The sequence below is a fragment of the Balaenoptera ricei genome, chromosome 1 (genome assembly GCF_028023285.1).
Source record: "Balaenoptera ricei isolate mBalRic1 chromosome 1, mBalRic1.hap2, whole genome shotgun sequence".
Classification (NCBI taxonomy): Eukaryota; Metazoa; Chordata; class Mammalia; order Artiodactyla; family Balaenopteridae; genus Balaenoptera; species Balaenoptera ricei.
In genome coordinates, this window is record NC_082639.1 from 90,859,577 (window position 1) to 90,884,465 (window position 24,889).

The following is a 24,889-nucleotide window of genomic DNA, read 5'->3' on the forward strand; positions in this document are numbered from 1 at the left end:
ACAAAAATATATTTTTAAAGAAGGTCATTGAAATGGGCAAAAATGGGTATTTTTCATTTCTAATCCAATGGTACTGCAAAATTCTCTCCTTGAACCTCCCAAGTCATATAGTTTGAAGAAAACATTTTTGTGATATTACTTTCATTGTTCTTCAACTGTGTGCCTAAGACATAACAAATAGTTCATGACACTTAAAATTCTTTGCAGAAAATGAAGATATATTAGGTAGAAAATGTCTGATCAACTACACAGAATACAAGAAATATATTCTGTACACTTAAAACATGTATAAATGTTTCTTGGGAATGGTTTCAAGCTTACTTAAAAAATTTTTTTGAAATCAACCTTACTTTGATCCTCAGAATATACTTTTCTTATTCTGAAAGTGTCCTTACAATTACAAGCGATCATGTTCTTGGGTTACACTGTTGTGTTCCAAAATAAAATCATAAAGATTTATAGTTGATCATGAAATTTTGGAATGTATAAATAAAATACGTAAAGAGAATAGTTTGCGCTTTAAAGGCAAAACTCTTAGTTATGCTACAATTTGTTAAATGGTTCTACTCCATTTAATGATTTAGCCATTTTAATTAATTTAGTTGTATATTCTTATTAAAATGACTGACATAAAATATTTCAAATGTATTGTTCTATTTATGAAGTCAAAATGTACAGGATGAACTTAATTTAGGAATAACTCATCAAGAGTGAGAAACATTTAATAGAAAGTTAATTAAATTTGAACCAAAGATTTGAAAAAACTGGAATTAAATGTTTATTCTTGAGTCCAGTCTAGTGACTTTTCTTCACAAATAGAAAGTTTATTTTAAAAAAAATTACTTATTCTCAGCTTTAAGTTATACGTCAGAGGGTATTTCTGTTTTACTTTTTGTGAAACATCTATTATAAATTTCAATAATATAAGAATGTATAATATTAAAATTATAGAATATTAAGTCATGATCTAATTTCTTTGTCAGTAATACAGAATATTTAAAATTCTTTCAAGAGGATAGCTTTTTAAAAATCTGGCTACAAAAAATGCTCTATTTTGCCAAAAAAAACAAAACAAAACCAAATAAAGGGCATGCTTACTTATGTATATTTAGCTTTATTTTATATCAATTGAAAATCAAATTACTAAATATTTTTCCATTTACTGGAATAGATGTTTTATTTTGATTTGAACGTATATTGATTGTGACTTAATGGCTACTGGTAGCTTGCATTTTACCAGCATAATGCTGCTGCCAGCTCCAGGAACAAAGTGAGTATCAGTATGGAAAGCAAGAGGAGTGGAGAAGAAGGCATAGGTGTTACATGGGTATTTAAGAGAAAACAATTCTTTTTGTTTAAAAGTTGATATCATAGGCCAATTAGACATATAATTTCTCTCTCATTTCTATAACAAAATTAGTAGCACATAATTGATTAAGCTTTTTTTAGGAAAGTAAAAAAGAATAGGAATTTTTAAACTCTGACTAGATTTTGTGGATGACTGTGTACGTGTATTTGCAGACACATGTAACTGTAACTTTTCCCAGAAATTTAAACATTTGCAACATATTAATATTTACTTTATATGCTATGACTGTATCGTACTTACTCTTTCACCAGGAGGGCCAGGAGGACCATCACCGCCTGAAGTGCCCTGGCAACAACAACACAAAAACCGGAAAAAATCAGTTTTGATTCCTTCTGTTAACATCCATCCTCTGGAAGAGGAACTTACAGGAAAGCCCAAATGGAACAAGTGCTGATGATACCTTTGGACCAGGTTTCCCAGTGGGACCTCTCGCACCTCTTGAACCTCGAGGACCCTGCACATAAGAGCAAAGATGAAATTGATCTAGTTCCAAGCAGATCTAAAGGCACGGGATCAGTTTTTATTTTTGAAGAAAATAGGAGAGTTAAATGAAAAATGAAAATCATTATTTTAAATCAAGGTACTTACCGTTGGACCACGCTGACCCCGAGGGCCTGGTTTGCCAGCTACACCCTGCCAAAGACAGTTCAAACAGTTTCAATACGCAGTATATCACAGTAAAATTGTGAGTCTGGTGCTGAGAGATAGGTACTCATGTAAGAACATTTACATTAGATAGTCCAGAACAATATACTTGTATATCATACCCGGGCACCTTTCTCTCCATTGGCACCTGGAAACCCAGGAAATCCAGTGGAACCCTACAAAAATAAAAATAATAAACAATGAGTACAGTAACTAACATTTTTAGCCACAAGCTGCAAGTCTTTTGGAACACAATGATTCTTGCAAGCTGGTAGCATTCAAATCAAAAATATAATTTAAGATACCATACAACCTCCATTCATGTATTTAAAAATGAACTTACAGTGACACCTGAAATCCTGGAAGCATTGAAAACATGAATTGATAAAACATTTTAGTTTTTAACTTTAAGGAAATTAATTAATCAAATATGTCATTTCTCATATTAGTAAACAGCAATTAAAGGGCATTTCATATAAAATAAATTTTTGACTTATAATTCTACATACTTGCTTCAACTCTGAAAAAAATTTTATTTTTCACAAGCATGAATAATCAAATATTAAAATAGGAATTTTATAAAATATTTTTCCTGAATTAACATTATTGTATTCTTATACTTATCACTTTTTAGTTGAGTATTTTACACCTTTAGAACTGAGTCAAATCATAAAGACTAAAAATTTTCTTCCATCTTTTCTGTTTGATGTTTGAATGTGGTTAGATCTAACTGAGAGTCTAAGTCAGACAGTTCAGCATTAAAATCTGTTTGTGGGATTCCAAAGACATAAATTCAAGACTTATGTTTGTCATGCATTCACCTAAGTAATTAGGTACATTACTATAGTATAATTATGAGTACAGTTTTTTCTTCTACAAAATGAGAGCAATCATCTGCATCTTACAGCTACTTTGAAACTTATAGGAAATCAGAATAAAGGAAAGTAAGGTATAAAAATGATAACAGTAGCTAACAATAAATAATGATTATTTAAAGATGTAATAAGCACTGTAAAAGCATTATGTAATTTAATCCACAAACAGCTACATTTTACAAATGGAATACGATTCCCCTATTTTACCTTGTACATATATCCAGATTTTCATCTGCTGAGAGATTCCTTTGAACATGACTGTGATTGGTTTGCCTCGTCATTGTATCATGAAATAGAGCAGATTAGGATTCAATCCTTGCTCCTCAACTTACCAATAACTATGAGACCCTGGGAGGGGTGGGCTGGGGGGCTTCCAAACACTCACTATTTTCCTATTCAGACCAGTGCATGGATTAAATGCAATAATGTGTAAAATGTCTAGCAAAGAGTAGTAGACATGAAGATTTTACACACTTCCCCATGCACTGAGGAAGATGTAACAAAGCCTTCTTTGACTTGAATACATCTTTGTGTTTTGTTTTGTTTGCTTGTTTGTTTTTGATTTACAATGTTGTATTAGTTTCAGGTATAAAGTGAATCAGTTACACATATGTATATCTGTATTCTTTATTCAGATTCTTTTCATTACAGGTTTTTACAAGATATTGAATATAGTTCCCTGTGCTATACAGTAGGTCCTTGTTTATCTATTTTACGTGTAGTAGTGTGTATCTCTTAATCCCAAACTCCTGATTTATCCCTCCCTCTCCGTTTCACCTTTGGTAACCATAAGTTTGTTTTCTATGCCTGTGAGTCTATTTCAGTTTACACTCATTTGGATTGAACTAACCTAAAGTAATCTTTCTCCAAGTGATAAATGCCTCCTCTGTATCAGAATAATCTGGGGTGACTGCTAAAAGTGTGGACTGTCAAATCCCACTGCAGACATACTGAGACAGACTCTCTGGCATTGCATTCCTGGACCCTGCAATTTCCCCAGGTGATACATACAGAATGGATGTTATAATTTATATTTCCTCCACAAGTAAGGAAAGTTGTATATGAAGCCTTATGGGATTTGATGGACAAAACTTAGTATGAGCTGCTAAACTTCTTTTTAGGACTTGTTTAGCAATATATTCTAATTCATGCTTACAGAGACCACTATGTGATCAACCTGAGGACAATTGTTAGGACATGTAATACACAGTGGAGGAAAATGTCTGCAAATGATATTTTTTGAAGGGTTTTCAAAGCCTTCTCTCTTTCTCTAGAGAGAATCAGATAGTTATACCTGGTAGAATATTACTATGTGACTACTCTAGGAATTTGACAAGTGAGTATAATCCAATATGAAAGTAATTCACTTCTATCAAATTCAATTTGAGGACAAATATTCATCTGTCCTGAGTAGAACACAAACACATTTATAGAGACTCCATTCAAATAAATTGCTCTTATGCATCAATTTCATGTTTAATAAATTTATTTTCTTACATGGTTTCTGCTCGTAGAAATTTATGGGAAATAGACAAAAATGTCCAATCCACCAACTAAACAGTTTGTAATATATGGGCATATTCTTCTTCTTTTCTCACATAAAAATTATCACCAAAATATACAGTTTCCATGAAAAGACATTATCTGCTTTTAAATGGAAAAAATAAACAGCCAACAAAAGGCCAAAAAGTCAAATGTTAATAGTGAAACTGGCTCTTTTGGTGAACTGAAAATTTCAAAATTATTTTAAATTCTGTTTTAAATATAAATGAATCCTACCTTAAAATAGATTTTACTTTTTGAAATAGCTATCATTTTATAGTGCATATGGCAGTGCATCTTTTAAATACTCAGTATGGTTTATATTACTAGTAAGATATTGGATAAATTATATTGCCTAATTATAGTCCTTAAATTGCTTGAAAGGGATTAGCAGCTGAATTTCATTTTTAGTACAATAAAGACTTAAATCTATCCAAAATTCATTGGCTTCCACATAGGAAAAAATATGAAGCTATCTTTGATCTTTGATGTATCCATCATTTTTTGTTTTAGAACTGAGAAACATAAATGTTTTTGACCATAGAAAAAAGTTATGAAGAAAAGTAATAGAAAAAAATAAAGACCAAAATTTCAGACATTTAGGTTAAAGGGTAAAAATAAAATGTTTGATTCCTCTAGGAAGAAATATTTCTCTCTAGTCATTCTGGTCCATTTTGTAAATAAAAATAAGTCAATGAATACTGAATAGAGGATTGACTTAGGAAAAACAGAAAAAGATAAAAATGTCAAGTAAACACTTAATAGAAAATTGTACTCATTCATGTAACATGTAAAAAAAGTTTTCCATTTTTAAATCTAAACACCACCGCATTGCAACTCAATTTAGTAATTAGATAAAAAATTTACCAAATAATCTAAGAATAGTTTAAAGTTGTGGGTTAAGTAAATATCTTCTTTTACTCAAAGCACTTGTTAAAATGCTTGACATTTGAAAGGCAGGTAACTAGGTGACAGGACAATGTATTAGACACAGTATTTAAAAGGTAAAAATTATTAATCAGTGTTCTAAATGTAGCCAGAAACATACAAATGATGCTTGCATTATTTTAAAATCATAGATTAAATGAATCTTATTTCAGAAAGGCTCAATTACCTCCTAGCATACAAGGAAATATATATTCTAGAAATTCAGTGAAATATTATAGGACAAAACCACATAGCAAGCCTAAAATACTGTTGCCACATGATGGTGAGTCACAAGTGCATGCAGTTCACATTAGTCAGGAGGGAGGATATTTTGGTCTCTCATTGTTTATCTGTGAAACTTATTAATAAATATATATTTGGGGATTATTATACCCAACCAGGATGTATTCTTATATACTAAACCTGTCTAGCCTGAATGGATCAAACAGGGATAGATAGATGACAAAGATATAGGTAGATAAATAATAGATAAATAGATAGATAATCTCATGTGCATATAATTACCTTAATATTAAAAAACAAAATTTACATATTAAATCATTTAACTGTTTAATGTAACTAGTCAATACATCAAATGCAGCCTTAGCAAAGTTTTATAATTAGCTCGAGGAAAATTAGTACACCAAGGTAAACATGTATTTTTAAAACATCTTCTTTTTGCTTAAAATATGTATATTTCAAATAGTCAAAAATAGAATTTGAGTGCATTGAGTGCATGGGTTGAATGGTGCCCCTGCAAAAGATATATCTAATATCCAAATGTTCTAGAATCTGCAACTATTACTTTATTTGGAAAAAGGGGTCTTTGTAGATGTGATTAAGTTAAGGATCTTGAAATGAGAATATCCTGAATTATCCAAGTGGTCTTTAAATCCAATGACAAGTGTCTTTATAAGAAGAGAAGATACAGACACAGAAAAAAATCCGTGTGGAGAAGGGGTCAGAGATTGCACACAAGCCAAAAAGTGCCTGGGGCCACCAGAAGATGGAAGAGGCAAGGACAGATTCTCCCACAGGGCTTTTGGAGGGAGCATGGGCCTGCTGACACCTTGATTTTAGACTTCTGGACTCCAGAACTGTAACAAAGTCAATTTCCATTGTTTTAAGTCACCAAGTTTGTGGTGATTTGTTACAGTAGCCCTAGGAAACAAGTTCTGTGGAAATGACGGAAAATAAAGAGGATGAAAGAAGAGTTATTCTTTCTTTAAAAAAAATATAAGTGGTAATTCAAACCTTCAGGGTACCAGAAAGGAAATCAAAAGCTATTATCCATCACCTGTCATCTACTTAAAACTTCTATATATATTAATATACTGCCCTGGAATAGTCCTTATTCCACTTACAAGGAAGTGGCTGACTGTGCCTTCCTTTCATGAGTCAGTCTCCAAAATACTCCAATCCAAACTCACCTAGGATCTTTGAACTCTCTGCACCCCAGGTGCCCACACCGCCTCTGACTTTCCCTTATAAGATTATATTTTAAGGATTCATCATCTCTGTATTACAAACTGAAAGGTAACCATAGATGATTAATTTTAAGTGTATCTACAAAATGCTGATAAACTGTAAAAATCAAGCTAAATATTTTACCTTTGGACCTTGTCTTCCTGGATATCCCGGTAATCCTGGAACACCAAGTTTCCCCTAAAGTTAAAATAATAATAATAATAATAATCAATTCTAAGATGAATTAAGTTTAAATGATGCTTTTAGTCATTTTTCTAGAAGTTAGAACCACATATTTGCACATTTGAAAGGAAGATTTGCAAGTTTTTGCCATTCTTTACTTTCATTATATTTCTTAATTTGAATAGGGAAAATAATGTTGCTAATGTTATAATGTTCACTAACTTAACCTCTGTTGTCTAAGTGGCAGTGCCTTCTTTAGTGACATCGAACACCGAGTAAAAAGAATTCTAGGACTGTTTGTGAACTGAAGAATATGCTAAGAAATCACCTAAGTTTTATGAACATTAAATACTATTTAAAATTAATGGATGTAGTTAGAACTGCATGTAGATCTTATCATTCCAACTAAAGGTAATCTATTTGATAAAATTATTTCATTTCTCACTGTAAATATAAAGCAAGCAATCAAAAGTTAACTTTTTTTTGCTGAATAAGGAAAGTTTAAATAACTATACTAAGAAATTTGAACCTGATTTTTGAGCAAAGTTTCTTCTTTTATTCAAATGTCTGAGTAAATTGGGTTAATAAATATCAAATGGTGAGAGATACAGCTAAATAATGATTTTTGTGGAGTGTTAATTCCTACAGGTGGGAACTTGCATATGCAGCTATTTTCTTCCAGTGCAATGAGATTACCTCTCAATCTGAAAGTGCTGAAACAAATTATAAATTACAGTGAAGCCCAAAGATGTATAACAAATACTAAGAGGTTTAAAATGCTAAACTAACGAAATTGGCCCCCTGAACAAAGCATTAATTTAAAAACATGAGTAGAGAGAAAATAAAATTAAAATAAATGAATTGAATAGAATATGTTTGTGGAATTTTACTGTGACATTTTCCTTAAGATCTTAGGAAAGCACATTTCATATATAAAATATTATTTATCAAAGTCTTAAACATTAACAGACACATAGTATCATTATTTCCCATGTGCATTTTAAGTGAAATAAGAATAAAAACAAACAAGTTCAAATTACTATATATAAAACATTAATAGATGAGCAGGATTTTATGAAAAAATAAATATTTTACTGGATGAAGCAAGGCAAGAAATTAGGAATATACTTTATGACCTTGTTATTATAGGTTGAACTAAACAGTTGTCTGATTCATGATCAACACTGCATAGGTAAACAGACATTCAAACAAGCCTTAAGAAGCATACTTATAATGATGTCCCCTTGGATAGAGTAAGTTACCACAGCTTGTTTTATGCTACTGATTTCAAGGTTAATGAAATGCTCTAATTATTATCAGAAAACTTTTGTAGTCTATGTTAATTACTACATTAGAATGTAAATTCATTCATTTTAGAGTCATTTAAAAATAAATCCAGACAGAAAATTTCTTTGTATTTTCAGTGTGGTGATAAGCAACTTCAATAAAAGGGAAAATACTAATGAAAGGTGAAAGATGAAGCACTGCGGGGTAAAGTCCTGATGCCTCAGAATAGTTTGTGGGACCGTTTACACAAAATACAGTGGAGTTGAGAAAAGAGGAAGGTCCTGGAATATCCTTAACTATTGGCAAGTGAACACTTTAAGTAGAAGGGTCATAGGCCTTGTAAGCGCTTGTTCCCCCAACCCTATCTTTTCCCTCTGTTGCCTAAACACGATGACATTATTCATCAGTTTACAAACCACAACTGAGAGTATGAAACTGTAGAAGAACTACTATATCAGATGACTCATAATGACATGAGGAAATGATTTTTTATTTGTCTAGTCACAATTCTTATATAATCCTTATATATTTTCCTTCTGGGACAGGAGGGTAAGGGGCAGAGACGACAATTTCCTTACATAGCATGGAATTTCCATATTTATAGAATAATGGCATGCTCAATATAAAAACTGGACAATAGTCATATTTACAAAAAAAAGGAAATCATTTGATTTATATCACCTAGAGATAATTATTATTTATATTTTCCTTCAGTGTACATAATCGGAAAGCACTTGTCATAGATATTTCTAGTTTTGTCTTAATTTAACTTCAGGTTCATTATAAGACGTTTACAATATCACTAAATATTCTACGAAGGTATAATTTTAATGTTGCCTAATGTTCTATCTAAATGTAAGTATAATGATTGCAAATATTTTTTGACATAATGCATATAGCCCAGTGGCTCTTAAAGCAATGAATATTAATATTATCTGGGGATATTTTAAAACATAGTGATGCTTGAGCTAACCCCAGATTAAAATTAAAACCTTTTCAAGTTTGGCCTGAACATCAGTATGTTTTAAAACATTTATCCTGTAAAAATATATGTTTATGTGGAAAGAGTGAAAAAAGGACATTTTGGTTTGAGGGCCAAAGATGATTCAAGTTGTTTGAAAATAATAAGTAGACCATCTTTCATTGGTTCTTTCAGCCTTCATTAATCACGCTCAAATTCTGCACTTTTAATATAGAAGAGCATTAAGAGTGGTTGATTCTACATGGCCAATGGAAGCAGAAGGGACTAGAAAATAAGGAAGAGTGAAAGAGGATAAATGTGCCCGTCTCATGATTATACTTCTAAGTAGTAATATGGATATGAAACTGAAATTCAAAAAATTGAAATTCAATAAAACCTTCTAGATTTACATCACAGATGATTAAAAACACCCTAAAATGACAGTGAAGCATCATCTACAAGAGGACCTGTGAATTTAAAGTTGCTCCCTAACCTTCTCTCCTGCTTGACCAGAAGGACCGGGGTCTCCGGTCGGACCTGCTCGACCTTTGGGGCCTTCAGGGCCATCTTCTCCTCTTGGACCTACTTGACCAACTTCTCCCTGAAACACAGAGTAACAACGTTCTTGTAATTTAAAATATCTTGGAGACTGAATGGCAGAAGTTATAGCCTATCAAAAAGTTATATTCTTCAACTCTTGGTTTGTTTACTCACATATTACATATGACAAAGAGGCTTGAAAGTATTTGATTTCATCAATCTTTCAATTAATAAATAAACTACTCAATGCAGTCTGAAAATTGAAAAACTACAGAAGCCCTATGCTACCATGTATCACATTAAATTAATTTTAATACATTGTGTTGCAGAAAGAGAGAGAGAGGAAAAATAAATAAGAATCAAAATTAGATACTGTTGGTTGGCTGAATATGCTACACCAAAATATGCCACTTTGGCATAAGGATTATTTTGAAATGAAGGCAATTGAAAAGAAGCAGATACAAAAAAAGTTCTCTACCCACCCCATACTTGCTTAAAAGCAGGGCACAAATTTGCAAAGGTGTCTTTCCTCCCCTCTCTACTAGAACAGACAAAAATTAATCACTAGTGACAACTAGACCCTTACCAGTCCAGAGCCAGAAGCAGGTACCAGTGGAATCTATCTATGCAACAAACTTTACAACTAGCCTTTGTTATACCATTAGTTTCCCATATATCTGCCTTCCCACAATTTACAGTACTAGAAACTCGTCCTTTTCCTGCTCAAAATTTATTGTTCCTTTGCTAAAATGCTATACAAGCCCCAGTTCTAACCATTCTTTTTAGTTTCTCATCACTGAGTGTTCCCATGTATAATCATGATACATATGCTAGCAAACTTCTGTTTACTTTTCTCTTGTTCATCTGTCTTGCGTCAGTCTAATTTTACAGGGCACCAGCCTGAGAACCTATCAGGGTAATAGGGAAAATAATTGTTCCTCCCCGATGACAGCAACTTTAGAAATCACCGTTTGGAACACAAGAAAAATGTCTCTATTTTAAACTTGGCTTTCGCATTTAAGGTATTAGGAACTGGAATGTGTAAGTTATTGCCCCTATCCTGGACACAGGCTTTTTATGCATTTTAGGAAAATCAATATTCTATAGTATCCTTTTTTGCTTAAATTTATTAGATACTATTATTATGCTAGTTATAAGATAAATCTTCCCAATAAAATTTAATTTACTTTAGGTGACACAATTTTGTTTTCAAGATACTCATTAACAGAAAAACAGTGTACTATTTCTACATTCAAAAATTCAAGACAACTATATAGTGAACATTCATAAAAGTTGCAGATACAGTTTCCAGGCAGCATAGCTCACTATATGTGAACAAAATTTAAAACAAATCTATTGAATTAATTATATAAAACAATTTGATCATCATTTTAGAAAATATCTGTAAACAATAATACTATATATATAATATACTATATATTATGTATATATATTTTATATATATAAAACTATTGATGTTCTGGGACATATAGAGATTTAACATAACATCTAAAAAACAACTGATACTATATTATCTCTACAAAAATTAAAACACCTAATCTTCATATAAAAATGGAAGTGAAAAATATCACGGGTAGTACATTTTTATTTATCCTGTGTTTGCAATATTTAATTATAAGAATAAACACACAAATGTATGTACTAGTGCAAATGTCTTTTTACTTACTCTGTCACCTTTAAGACCCATATCCCCTTTGAATCCTGGAAAACCATCTTCACCCTAAAAAGTATAAGGAATAAAACAAGTGTTTAATCAATTGTTTCTATGGATCTAAAATACGGCTATACAAATTATGAGTACTGATAATTAGGAAAAATTGTTCTGAGAAACATGTACCTTAGTTGTGAAACCTCCTCTTCCCTATTTTAACCCTTTATCCCCAGTATCCTCCAATTTTCCCATAATTAATGCCTCTAAGTTACCAGAAAAGTTTTCACAAATGTGTCCATTGAATCTTCTCTATCTTATGGGGGTGGAATAACCATTTTATTATAACAACATGTATCCTATGTTATTTGAACAAAGAAAAAGTAAAATTTTAATTAATTATATTAACTTTGGATTACAAGAACTCTGGACAACCAAATAAAATGTCTTTAATTTACTGATATATAACTAAGAATTTTATATCATTCATTTTGTCTCCTGTGCTTTAGATAAATGTCTTCTGACTCAACTTGTTCTCTAATTACAATCTCTCTTCAGGTGAAGAATAATCAAATTAATATTATCTTTAACGTGTAAATAGAGATTGCTTATCGTCACATCATATGCACAAACCAATGATGCTGAAAACTGGGCATCCTTTCGCAAAGAGAGGAGAAATTTTGACTATGAAAATATTTCCTGTCATTTTTACTATATGCAGACTTTTAAGAAATAAGCTTCATCAATAACCTTCCTGTCTCTTAATTTCAAGAAAAAAATTTAAATTCCTAAGGAATAATCACTCATGTATTCAATAGCATTAATTGAGCAATAACTCTGTTCAGAGTATTGTGGAGTAGTTTGAAGTTTTTGTTTTACCAATAATTTGTATTAATTTTGGTACAGATGGAATAGAATGGGTGTTTAGAGAAGAAAGACATGAGGATGATGATAATGATGATGATGTGTTGTGCTGGTGCTGGTTTTGGTGAGGCAAGAAGTGAATTTGGAGATTTGAGGGGGCAGGTGGTACCTTAATTAGTAGTTGGAGAATAATCATTCATGTACTCAATAGCATTAATTGACTTGCAGAGTTTGAGAAAAAGACATGTCAGGCCAAGTCTGAGAACAGAGCTGAGAAGATTAGTTCCTACACTTCCACATCCTGCTGCCAAATGACCTCTACAAAACATAAAACTGATCACATCTATTTTTGCTTTAAAATACTTCAGTGGTTCCAAAGTGCTAATGATGAATATAAGCTGCCATCCCCCCTCTCCTTCCTACCATGATCTAGGCTTTGCTCACCTCTATAGTCTTATCTTTGGTCTTAAATCCCCTCTCTACTTCCATCCAACACACTGGGACTGATTTTAGAAAAACTGAATTACCTGTATTTCCATTTGTAATTCTTGCATTGGTTAACTACTTACACATACACACACATCTGCAAATCCTTTATCTTCTCTGTCTACCTGGTGATACTTTCCTCTTCTTTCAGGATTTAGTTCATGATTCTGCTACGAAGTTTTCCATGACCTCAATTTTTCCCCCTTAAAATTAACCTCTTTGTCCTGTGTGCCCCACTGAACATTTAACATTATAAGATAACATCCTGCACTTAATAGATCATAGGTCTCTTTCTTTCTACTAAATGGTCAAAACCAAGAATCATGCCTAATTGACCTCTGAATCTCTAGTGCCTAGTACATTTTGACCCTCAAAAATCATGATATTTAATAAACATTTGTTAAATGTCCATTTGGAATCATCCTTGCCTCAGTGCTAGTTTGGTAAGGTATGCTAAGGTCCAGAAAATATCAGGTTATGATGGATATATGAGACTTAGACTTGGAAAAGGAATCCAATCTGATATCCTATCTAAACATAAGAATTCTGACAGGTCTAAAAGTTTTGACACAAGCATAATGTTTTCAACTTTCTGGCCACAAAGTAGGCTTGTGGAATTAGGATTCTCTCTGCACTGAATGCAATTGGGCAATAGCAGAGGCTTAAAAGCTGAAAATGACCACTTCACTTCCTATTGACTGGTGTCTTCATTACTTTCTCCCTAGAGAGAAAGGTAATTACACAGTTGCCAAGTTTAGTTTAAAAAAATACTGCACTCTATGTCTAAAATCAGTAACAGTTTTTAGGATATTTTTTCTGGGAGAGATTTGTTTTTTAAGAGAGCATATAGTGGACTAGATGATATTTCTGTCCAAGCTTTGTTTTCAGTACATTTGCAATTTAAAAATAAATTAGATGACTCAAGTTATTAAGAATATCCTTACAATAAGTGACATTTTTTAAACAAATAACACTTTCAAGCTACTAAGCTTTCCAGTCCTTAAATTATCAAGTCTGAATTAACATTTTAAAAAAGTAGACAGATTTTTAGAAAACATGTAAAAGAGGAATTCACCTGTGCCACTTGGTTAACTGGATTATGTTGCTTAAGTTCTAAGAAACAAATCTGAGTCTAAACGATGGAGAATTTTATTCTAGTTAGGGTACTAACTTGGTATTTCACCTTTGGTTAATTAATATTGTTATTCATAAAAGAAAATAATTTCAACTTCCTTCTTCATCTCTTACGAGATAAATGGTCAATTATAATATATACTCAGAAAAACAAAATAACCAATAATCTCAAATTGTTTTCCTACATATAAGCAATATACAATTATTTTTTTCCTGAGTAGGTTTTTCCTCACATATATCTCATCATCTATAATTTTATTTTCCTTTGTCATTTGCTACTACCCCTTTTTCCAAAAAGTTCATAACTTTCCCACCCCAATTAAATGCCTTTCCTTTAAACACTGCCTTCCCTAAAAATCCTTCGTGGGCACTAATTCCAGAGAAACAATTTGAATTGATATTTAAATGTATTACCAATAAAAACTGAGATTCCAAATTCCAAACTGAGACAATATATTTTTTTGCATGGGCAACTTGCAAGTAATTACAAGTTCAACGCTGTCCAAACTACCACTGTGCTAGCTCAGTAAGACACGATACCCTGAAGTTCACCTGTGATGACCAAGATGAATTGGGATTCAAATCAAAGTAGCTAAGTTAATTTAAAATGCATGACATTTTTTCACGCAGTAGAATTGTCAATATAGTTGCATACCTTGACAATGCCTCAGTATGTAACCTATTTATTCTTTTCAGAAAAATAAAATATAATGTATATAATAAGTCCATCCCTTCTTGTTATCTATTCCTTACTGATATCAAATCTATTCAAGGTGTTTTTGATAATATTATGACTGTGGGAATAAACAGTTATCCTTGAAATCAAAATGAGTATTGCATATATTTCTCACCAAATCTACCAACATTTTATACTTAACCTTGTTTTATAAAATGAAATATAGTAAGAATTAATGCAATACTGATTCTGAGTAATGTTATTCCATTTCAACACAATCATCGAAGGATTTGGGAGCTCTACATTTAATGTTAAACATTTACATGAAAAAAATCTCAATTTTGTTTTCTTCATCAAATTAAACTATAAGCACTCTTTAAAAGAGTGCACATTCTTTCAGCCACCTTTACTTGGCTTTAATCTTAATTTCCTTCTTATTAAAGCTTTTGCTGTGCATGCAGTATTCCATATGAAGACTTCCTCTTCCCCCAGTTGATTCATGTTACTTCTAACTTTCATATTTTTCACTTCATTTCAATTTATAAAATTTGGGGATTTTAGTAGAGAAAAAAATGGAATAAACATTCCTCTGTTATGCATATAACTGGATCCAATCCAAGCATAACAAACCAATCATAAGGCCAACATTATAATTTAGAAAAGTTAAACACATGTAAGGAAAAAAGGGATGCAGGGTTGATTCTATTTAGGACATACTTTTTTTTTTTTTTTTTTTAATAATTTAGTCCTCACCCGAGGATATAAGACTTCTAAAGTATCCAGGATATAGAGTACAAAGTTAGACTTGCATTGTTTGGTACATAAGTAATCACTCAATATATTTGAGAAATGGAATATCTGTTCAATAAATTTAAAATTTTTATACAATAGGTATATAGCAATTAAAATCACCTAAATAAATTATGTTTTACCTTTTCACCTTTAGAGCCCTTGAGACCTCTGACACCATCTGCTCCCTATGGAATAAATTAGAAGGATTAAATAACTACAATATTTTACATTGAAATTAAATAATGTAGGAAAAAATAATATTTACCTTTACTCCTCGGGGACCAGGGTAGCCAATGGGACCCTGTGGACCCGGAGGACCCTGGAAAAGACCCATTGCAATTTAAATACATTATGCACTGAAAGTGCCCCTCACTCACAACATACTATAATTTTACCAAATAATCTATAAGAACATGGTATTTTTCTACTTCTGGTAAAGATTTCTTTGGTACTTTATCGTTTGTGTCTAAAGTCAGATATCATGACAAATCATGTGATGAGCACTACCTACTCCAAACTTATATATTCATGCAAAAAGAAAGATAAATATTATGAATATGTGAAATAATATAAGTAATTATATAATTAATAACTGCTTTTCTAAGCCTGAAAAAATCTGATGTCCTCAATGTCTACAATAAACAATTATAGATTAGCCAAAAGGATAAATAACTTCTAACCAAAAACTAGCATTAAATTTATTGCATACCAAATCAAAACTACAATGAGGTATCACCTCACATCAGTCAGAATGGCTATCATCAAAAAATCTACAAACAATAAATGCTGGAGAGGGTGTGGAGAAAAGGGAACCCTCTTGCACTGTTGGTGGGAATGTAAATTGATACAGCCACTATGGAGAACAGTATGGAGGTTCCTTAAAATACTAAAAATAGAACTACCATATGACCCAGCAATCCCACTACTGGGCATACACTCTGAGAAAACCATAGGTCAAAAAGAGTCATGTACCACAATGTTCATTGCAGCTCTATTTACAATAGCCAGGACATGGAAGCAACCTAAGTGTCCATTGACAGATGAATGGATAAAGAAGATGTGGCACATATATACAATGAAATATTACTCAGCCATAAAAAGAAATGAAATTGAGTTATTTGTAGTGAGGTGGATGGACCTAGAGACTGTCATACAGAGTGAAGTAAGTCAGAAAGAGAAAAATAAATACCGTATGCTAACACATATATATGAAATCTAAAAAAAAAAAAAAAAAAAATGGTTCTGAAGAACCTAGGGGTAGGACAGGAATAAAGACACAGACGTAGAGAATGGACTTGAGGACATGGGGAGGGGGAAGGGTAAGCTGGGATGAAGTGACAGAGTGGCATGGACATATATACACTACCAAATGTAAAATAGATTGCTAGTGGGAAGCAGCTGCATAGCACAGGGAGATCAGCTCCGTGCTTTGTGACCACCTAGAGGGGTGGGATAGGGAGGAGGGGAGGGAGACGCAAGAGGGAGGAGATATGGGGATATATGTATATGTATAGCTGATTCACTTTGTTATACAGCAGAAACTAACACACCATTGTAAAGCAATTGTGCTCCAATAAAGATGTTTAAAAAAATTTATTGCATTCACATCATCAAGAATATGATCAAAATTATATATTTTCCATGGCTGGCTTCATTTCACTAGTCTACCTAAAGGAAATAACGTATAATATACAATAGTATATAATATACAATACTAATGTTGATTATTTTAATAAGAATCCAAAATTAGCAACTCTAGATAAAAATGATCTTACCCTGCTACTGTAATCCAAAATAGTATTAACATTGAAAGCTTTTATTTTGATATTTTATTTAGATATTTTGATAATCATTGCTCTTACAATTTAGTCTCCTCTTATGTAAAGGTTATCAGAAAGTAATAAGTATAGATAAAATTCAAGTGACATAAACACTTTAATGATATTCAGTAGTTCTTGTCCAATTTCATTATTATTACTTATGGTCATTTATTCCACAGATATAACATAGGCAGAATGTGGATTTATTTCAGATCATGAGAATATTTTTTAAAAAACAGAGAATGCTAGTCTAATTGATCAAATTGCCAATGCAAAATTAAATGTTATCTAAGACACATCTTTTTTATACCCTAAATAAAAAGTAACTATAGAAACATGATTTATATCTAAATGTTAGCAAAAATTCTTTTGAAAGTAAAGACATATTACAGGTAGGGAATAACTATTTTCTGGTACTTAGTTTCCGATATTCATATCCCTAAATGATCATCAAAGAATATGATGTATATAGATATATACACACACATACACATATATATATATATTGTAGAAACGATCAAAGTAAGGCATTTTCTCTAGAGGATAAGGTGACAATATTTAAATGGATACTTTGTAACATACCAGAGAACCCTTTTCTCCAGACTGGCCTTCTTTTCCAGGATGACCCTACATTTATCAAAAATATAGACTGGTGAGTTGCAATATTAATAGTAATTTATACTATGAAATTGTTCCTTTTTTTCCCATCTGTTTGAGGTTTTACTCTTTACGTTTCAAAATATATTGCACATTTTGCATCAGTGTATATGGCTTTAAATAACACTGGAAACTGTGGCATTTGGAAAGAAGCATAATAAGTTTATATTGCATAGGTATAAGTTTCATCAACTACATAATATACTTGAGCGAGAACTTGGGAAAAGCACATAAAACATACATATTATTCATCCACAATTCAACCCTAGTCTCATTTAGAGTCTTACATAAAGGTGTTTCAATCTAACTTCTATTTTACATATTGATCAAATAATCATACACACATCTTTAAAAAGCAACTAAAACATGTGGATGGGATATTTTAAAATATAGCAACATCATAAACACTAATGGTATTTGTAATCAAGTTATCAAGAGTCACTAAATATTGCATAAAAACATACAGCTCCACAACAACTATACTCAATGAAAACAAATAGTTGCAGAATGAAAATTTTGTACCCTAGCTCTGAGTAAGTAGTTTGAAGAGAAAAAAATAACAACTGTGGAGATTACATAATTACATTATTTATTACTATGTGATAAGATATAATAAACATTGCTATATTTCTAGAAAAGTAGGGAATCCCGGAAGGCAGAGGAATTTTCATGTAAGATGTCTGAGGAAACTTACAAAAGGTGAGGAATTTCACCTGGACTCTCAAGAAACATGTTCTTTGAAAAGGAAGAGAGAATGGAAAAGTGTTTTCTATGAAAAGAAAAGGACATAACAAAAGGTATAGCAATAGAAAACGTAAAGCATGGTAGGAAAATATGAGATTCTGGCCTAGAGTGGTCCAAAGCCCACTGGGAGCTCCTTAAAGAGTTTGCAATATGGAAGTGACATGATGAAATAGCATTTTAGAGAGATCAATGTTTAATTACTGGCTCGATTGCTTTTATTACTGAATTCTTACAATCACTTCTAAAGCACATGTAAAATCTATTTTTGAAAATAACATATAGAAATTTTAATGACCAGGTAACTATTACTTACAGGAGGCCCATCAGCACCAGGAAGTCCTCCGAGCCCTGGTTTTCCTTGTGGTCCCTAATCAAATAGAGAAAAAGAATATTTTCATTTAAAAATTGAAAATAATGAAAAGTCTGACTTTGTACACAGGAATATACAGCCAATAAAATTCTTAACTTGAGTCACTGGCTTTCATCTATAAGCAACAAACATCTTCTGAATTTCTTCTGAATACTTTTTAACATATTATGTAGAAGAAATGGTATATAGAGATAGATGAAAACCAAATTTAACATCTGTCAAAGACATGCTAGTTTTCATCCTGCTTAGTAGTCCTAAATGTGTCTTTTTTAATTAACAAGTTAGTTTTTGCATACCACAACAAACTGGAACTTATAGAATAAAAAGGAAAATAATATAGGTCAATATACAATCAATATACATTGATTTATACCATTGAAAAAGCAAATATTGGCTATTTCCATCAATGATGTTAATAAGTGCCAAATCACAGGGAACTATATTCAATACCTTGTGATAAACCATAATGGAAAAGAATATGAAAAAGAATGAACTAAATCACTTTGCTGTACAGTAGAAATTAATACAACATTGTAAATCAACTGTTCTTCAGTAACTATTTATTCAACAGATTAATCTGTGTTTAATCACAGGGGATTTAAAATCTCATTTAATTTGATCATTGGTAAGGTTGAAACATGCTAAGAATGACTATTACAAGAAGTAGACCCTTCATCAGGAGAAAAATTGGCATTCTGCTTAGAATAATTAACTTTATCAAGTCTTCAGAGCCTAAGCCATTATTGCTTACTGGTCAAGTCATTAGCCAGAATTTAGAAACAATTAAAAGGGCAACGATATATCAGCAAGCCTAGATGCTGGATGTAGGAGGATTTTTCCATTCTTAGAAAGTATTTAGCAAAAGCATTGTATTCATATACATGGATAGTACAGAGTTTAACTAGAAAGCCGCACTTAAATCACTTAAGAAGAAAGTCTCACTTAAATCACTACGGAACAACACACAAAAATAAAGATAACATTTAAATTGAACAATCTGGACTTTATAACTGAATTTAATTGCATCTCATTTACAGGATTTAAAAGATTCAATTCCCTTCACCACTCTGCAAAGTCATATACAGTTAAGTAATCTAACATTATGAAACAACTGTTATAAAACTTGTTTTTTTTATGGCAGTATTTTGTCTTTCACTCAAATTATTTTTTCGCTCTCAGGAAATAGTCTTATTTCTTCAGAACAAAATGTAGATTACAAAGGCAAAACTATTCCAGTAATTATTATTATCAGCAGATGTGATATTTCTGATTACAAAGGCAAAACTATTCCAGTAATTATTATTATCAGCAGATGTGATATTTCTAAGACAATGACCTTGTGTACAATACTACATGGATTTTATGTTGTTGCTATATATTTAAGGGTAGATGAGAAATACTAAAACTCTTGTACTGTAGGATGATTTTTTTAATCAAGTTAAAATCAGTCCATCTTTTTTAAAATGGAAGCTCCATGACAGTACAATATTTTGTCTGCTTTCTTAAGTGCTTGGTGTCTCCCTACAGGAATGGGAACAAAGTTAAATGAATGAATGCCATATTTTAGATGTTAATAAAATAGTTAAAATTCATTGTGTCTCTATGCACTATGTTAAGCAATATATAATATATATATTATATATATTTATATGTATAGTATCCATTTTAAGTCTCAAGAAATTCCATGAAATATCAGCATCAAAGAGCTTGAGTAATTAACTAATGTTAATACATCACAGAGTTGAAATATAAATGAATCCAGATCTGTAGCCATATCGTCAAAGTCCTTGCCTTTAACTAATATATATTTTGTGTCTTGCTATTTCTTCTTTAGCTCATATAGTTATACAATACCATTTGTTTTCTGTAAAGCCATTAACATATAAGTGATGTAAATTCTGAAACCATAAATTAAATCATAGGACTTAACAGTATATTTAAGTTATCAATGTGTCAGGAAAGCAATATAGTTGTCATCCATTTTAGTTAATTAACTTGAACTTTATAAAATCTTTTATCACAAATATAATAACAGCATAGGCTATGATAACTTAGGACAAAAATATAAAAGTTATTGGGAATTAAAAATATATGACATTACTTAAATTATATTTAATTGTGAGATTATAGCATGATCCAACTGAAAACATTATTCACCAAGTTTTGAAAGACAAGGCTCTTGAGCCAGAATAAACAGACAGTATATTATAAAGAAAATAAAAGTAATATAGATCCAAAATAAACTATATAACATAAATGCAATATAAATAAAATGCATTTTCTTCATGTTCTTGAGTTTCTTTCTCCTTTTGATGGAAAGAGGCTGTCTTTGGACTCAAGAGCTGGATATGTTCAAAGCAGAGAAAGAAGCAGCTTGTGCTTAAAGACAGCTCTCTTCCTACCACAAGAAGTGCAGTGAATCAGATTCTATATTTTACTTGTGGCTCAACAAAGGGAATTCAGATATACCAGCTTTCCTTAAAAGCAAATTCTTCCTAGGAATCCAGTTCAGAGATGATAAAATTATTGTAGAAAATTCAATAGGCACATGCCTCAAGTGCAATTTATGATTATGATGAGCTAATCTGAAATATGTTAAGAATGGTCCAGATTAAAATCTCTGATCTAAAGCAAAGATTTTAAATCACCTTTGGTACCTAACATCTTAAATAAATAAACCATTTTCTAATAGCACTCTAATACTGAAAGCATATGGAAAATATGCACAGAGAAAAAGTACTTTAAAGATCATTTAAGTTTGATATGCTAATTCTTAACATTAATAATAAGTAACTTGGTAAGAATGTTACCAAAGGATTTGAATATATATTTTACCAAAGAATATATAGAAAAGGTCAATAAGCACATAAAAATATGCTCAGCATCACTAGTGATTAGGGAAATGCCAGTTAAAACCACAATATGATACTATTTCACACCAACAAAAATGACCATAATCAAAAAGAGAAGCAATATAAGTATTATTGAGAATCTAGAGAAACTAGAATCCTCATAAATTGTTGATAGGAAGGAAATATGGTATAACCACTTTGAAAAACAATTGGAAACTTCTTAAAATGTTAAATATAAATTTACCATATAACCTAGCAATTCCACTTCTAAGTACCTACCAAAAATAAATGAAAACATGTCTACACAAATTCCTTTTTACAAATATTCATAGCAGCACTATTCATAATAGCTGAAAAGTGTACATAACTCATATGTCCCTCAACTGCTGAATAAGTAAACAAAATGTGGTATATTCAATCAATGGAATACTATTTGGCAACAAAAAGGAGCAAAGTGCTGATATATGCTGCAATATGGATAAACCTCAAAAACATTATGCCAAATGAAGCCAGACAAAAATGTCACATATTATATTCATTCATATGATTAAATTAAAATATTAATTTCATTCCTATATCTTGTTCACATGAGATGTTCAGATAAGGTAAATCTATAAAGATAGAAAGTAGATCAATGGTTGTCTAGGTTTGTGGGTGGAATGGGGAGTACAAATTGACACAAGGTTTCTTTCTGGGGTGATATAAGTATTCTAAAAATGTGATTGTGGCACAACTCTATAAATTTACTAAAAATCATTGACTTGTACACTTAAAATGAGTAAATTTTTAGGGTATGAAATTAACCCCAAGAAAGTTGTTAATTTTTTAAAAATTGCATATTCATAGAAATCAACAAAAATAAGAAAAAAATTATATTAGAATTAGGTAACACTGTGCTGTAACTATAAGGGATAGGAAATATTACTTAGGGAATCTGTCAGAGGAGATAGGGACAAAAAAACGTCTCTTTAATTAAAAACTTATTCTTGTTTTGATCCAGACATTGAGTTATTAACAAGAACATCATTTGCCATTTATACATGAGAAATGGTGGCAATAATAACGTCACAATTTTCCCTTAATTAGACCTTGCTAAAAGCCTTTTGTCACAAGCAAACCTAATTACATTTTTTAAATAATGAGAAATAAAAGGAGAACCAAAATAAAGAGAAAACACTCACTCATATCAGTACGTTTCTGAAATTAATATAGCTGAGAATGTCACATTTGGAAGTTATCCAAATGGAAACTCTGTGAAATTTTATCATTTACAGTTCAGAGACATATGAACGACTGCTGCTCACCCTGTACTTTCATAATTTAACTCCAGATTAATTCTTTATATGCTGAGATATTTAAATATCTTATCAAAAACAGAAGGCAGGCCTTATACCTCCCTAAAGTTGACAACACAAGCTTGTTTACCAGACATTACTAGAACAACAGAATAACTTACTTTTTCACCAGGAGGACCAATTGGACCTTGTGGACCAGGAAGACCCTATTTTAAAAAAATTCATTTCGTATGTCAAGAATCACATCACAAGAATACACTTTTAAAATAGTAAATGATTAGCCCTCTATTTTACATGAAATGATTTATGAGAATCTATATATATATATATATCCCCCCACATTCCCCAGAAAGTTTTGCAACACTATGAGGAGTTTTACATAAGCTACTCTTCTGGCGACGGATATGTAATGTGATCCTATTCAGAACCCTCCTGCAGGTGTCCTGGCATTCCATGAACACCGAATGACTCATTTTTCTCTTGGAAGAAAGAGGCCTCTGCAAATTTGCTCAAATTTTTTTAACAAGGAAAAAAAAAAAAAGAATGATCTTCCTACATTCACAATAAAAACTCTTAGCCCTACATAGAAAATTCTGAGGCTGTCAATTTTCTTGTATAAAGATACCATCTTACCCCATTATCTCAAAAAAGCTGTGACAGTTTAGACTTACTTGAGGTCCTGGATTCCCTTGCTGACCTGGAGGTCCAGGCTCCCCTTGGGGACCCTGTCATAGGAAAATATAAAGAGTCTTAAATAAAACTATTTCACATAATAGGTTTTTTCTTCTCAATTGAAAAACAGTCCCCAAATCATGTTTCCCTATAGAGAATCTGGAAAATCTTGCAAAATATTAATGCTGGCAAAAGCACTTGGCAACACATTGTAAGAAATTTTAATTTTAGATTTAGCAACAAAAGTGGTTTGTTAGTACTTAGGTTACAGAAACAAGTTATCTTATGGATATTTCCTACATACCATGTTCCCTTTTGGTCCTGGGGGGCCATCTACACCTGCGATACCCTTCAATGACGAAAAAAATATGCATGAGTGTTTACAAGTTCAGATGCTACAATGGAAAATTTAGAAGACTAACCTAAGAGCATGACACCCAGTAGCCTAGGTTGACTAAAAAATCATTTTAGAACTTAATGGAAATGAGGGAAAAAGCAAGGTCTATACTCTCCTCTCCATGCCCATGGAGACAACCTAACAGCATTTTCCACTGCGTGTTCAGAATTTGACATGAAACAATAAAATAGGTAAACTAAAAGGAAGAGAAAAGAAGCCAGTGGAGTGGGGTATGCTCAGTTAAACTGATAGGCAGCATCATTAGGCCTTAGAATATAACAGAGCAGTAAACCCTTGGCTGTCTACTGAAAGCTTTCAGAGCCTCCTGGCTTTAAAAATTCTGGCAACAAGCTTTCCCTAAGAAATCTTGAATGTTTTCAACAATACATACAGGCTGTCCTGTAGGTCCTGGAGTTCCCCTTGGTCCTAGCAAACCTCGTGGACCCTAGGAGGAAAAGAAAAACACATTCTCATAAGAAATGCCTTCAAAACATGCCTCTTCCTTTAAATAAATTTTAATGTAATGTTTAGATTAAAATATCTGTTCATCTTCTTTTAATGGTGTTTAAAATGCCATTTTTATGTGACACAAATGTCTAGTGTTTATATTGATCCAAAAGCCAAGATGGATAAGAAAGTCTTTAATACAGCCATATCTTTGATTT

At 31.7% G+C, this 24,889-nt stretch overlaps 1 protein-coding gene across 1 annotated transcript in view; it reads right to left on the reverse strand.

Moving 5' to 3' along the window:
• COL11A1 (collagen type XI alpha 1 chain) overlaps positions 1 to 24,889 on the reverse strand; it is a 214,966-nt gene that overhangs the window by 88,945 nt on the left and 101,132 nt on the right. The window contains exons 21-35 of the mRNA XM_059927069.1: positions 24,616 to 24,669; positions 24,132 to 24,176; positions 23,827 to 23,880; positions 23,317 to 23,361; positions 18,952 to 19,005; positions 17,820 to 17,864; positions 15,683 to 15,736; positions 15,558 to 15,602; positions 11,484 to 11,537; positions 9,750 to 9,857; positions 6,970 to 7,023; positions 2,137 to 2,190; positions 1,958 to 2,002; positions 1,770 to 1,823; positions 1,610 to 1,654 (exon numbers count right to left, since the gene is read on the reverse strand). Coding sequence (XP_059783052.1) covers positions 1,610 to 1,654; positions 1,770 to 1,823; positions 1,958 to 2,002; positions 2,137 to 2,190; positions 6,970 to 7,023; positions 9,750 to 9,857; positions 11,484 to 11,537; positions 15,558 to 15,602; positions 15,683 to 15,736; positions 17,820 to 17,864; positions 18,952 to 19,005; positions 23,317 to 23,361; positions 23,827 to 23,880; positions 24,132 to 24,176; positions 24,616 to 24,669 — 810 coding nt within the window. The remainder of the gene's footprint in view (positions 1 to 1,609; positions 1,655 to 1,769; positions 1,824 to 1,957; positions 2,003 to 2,136; positions 2,191 to 6,969; positions 7,024 to 9,749; positions 9,858 to 11,483; positions 11,538 to 15,557; positions 15,603 to 15,682; positions 15,737 to 17,819; positions 17,865 to 18,951; positions 19,006 to 23,316; positions 23,362 to 23,826; positions 23,881 to 24,131; positions 24,177 to 24,615; positions 24,670 to 24,889) is intronic.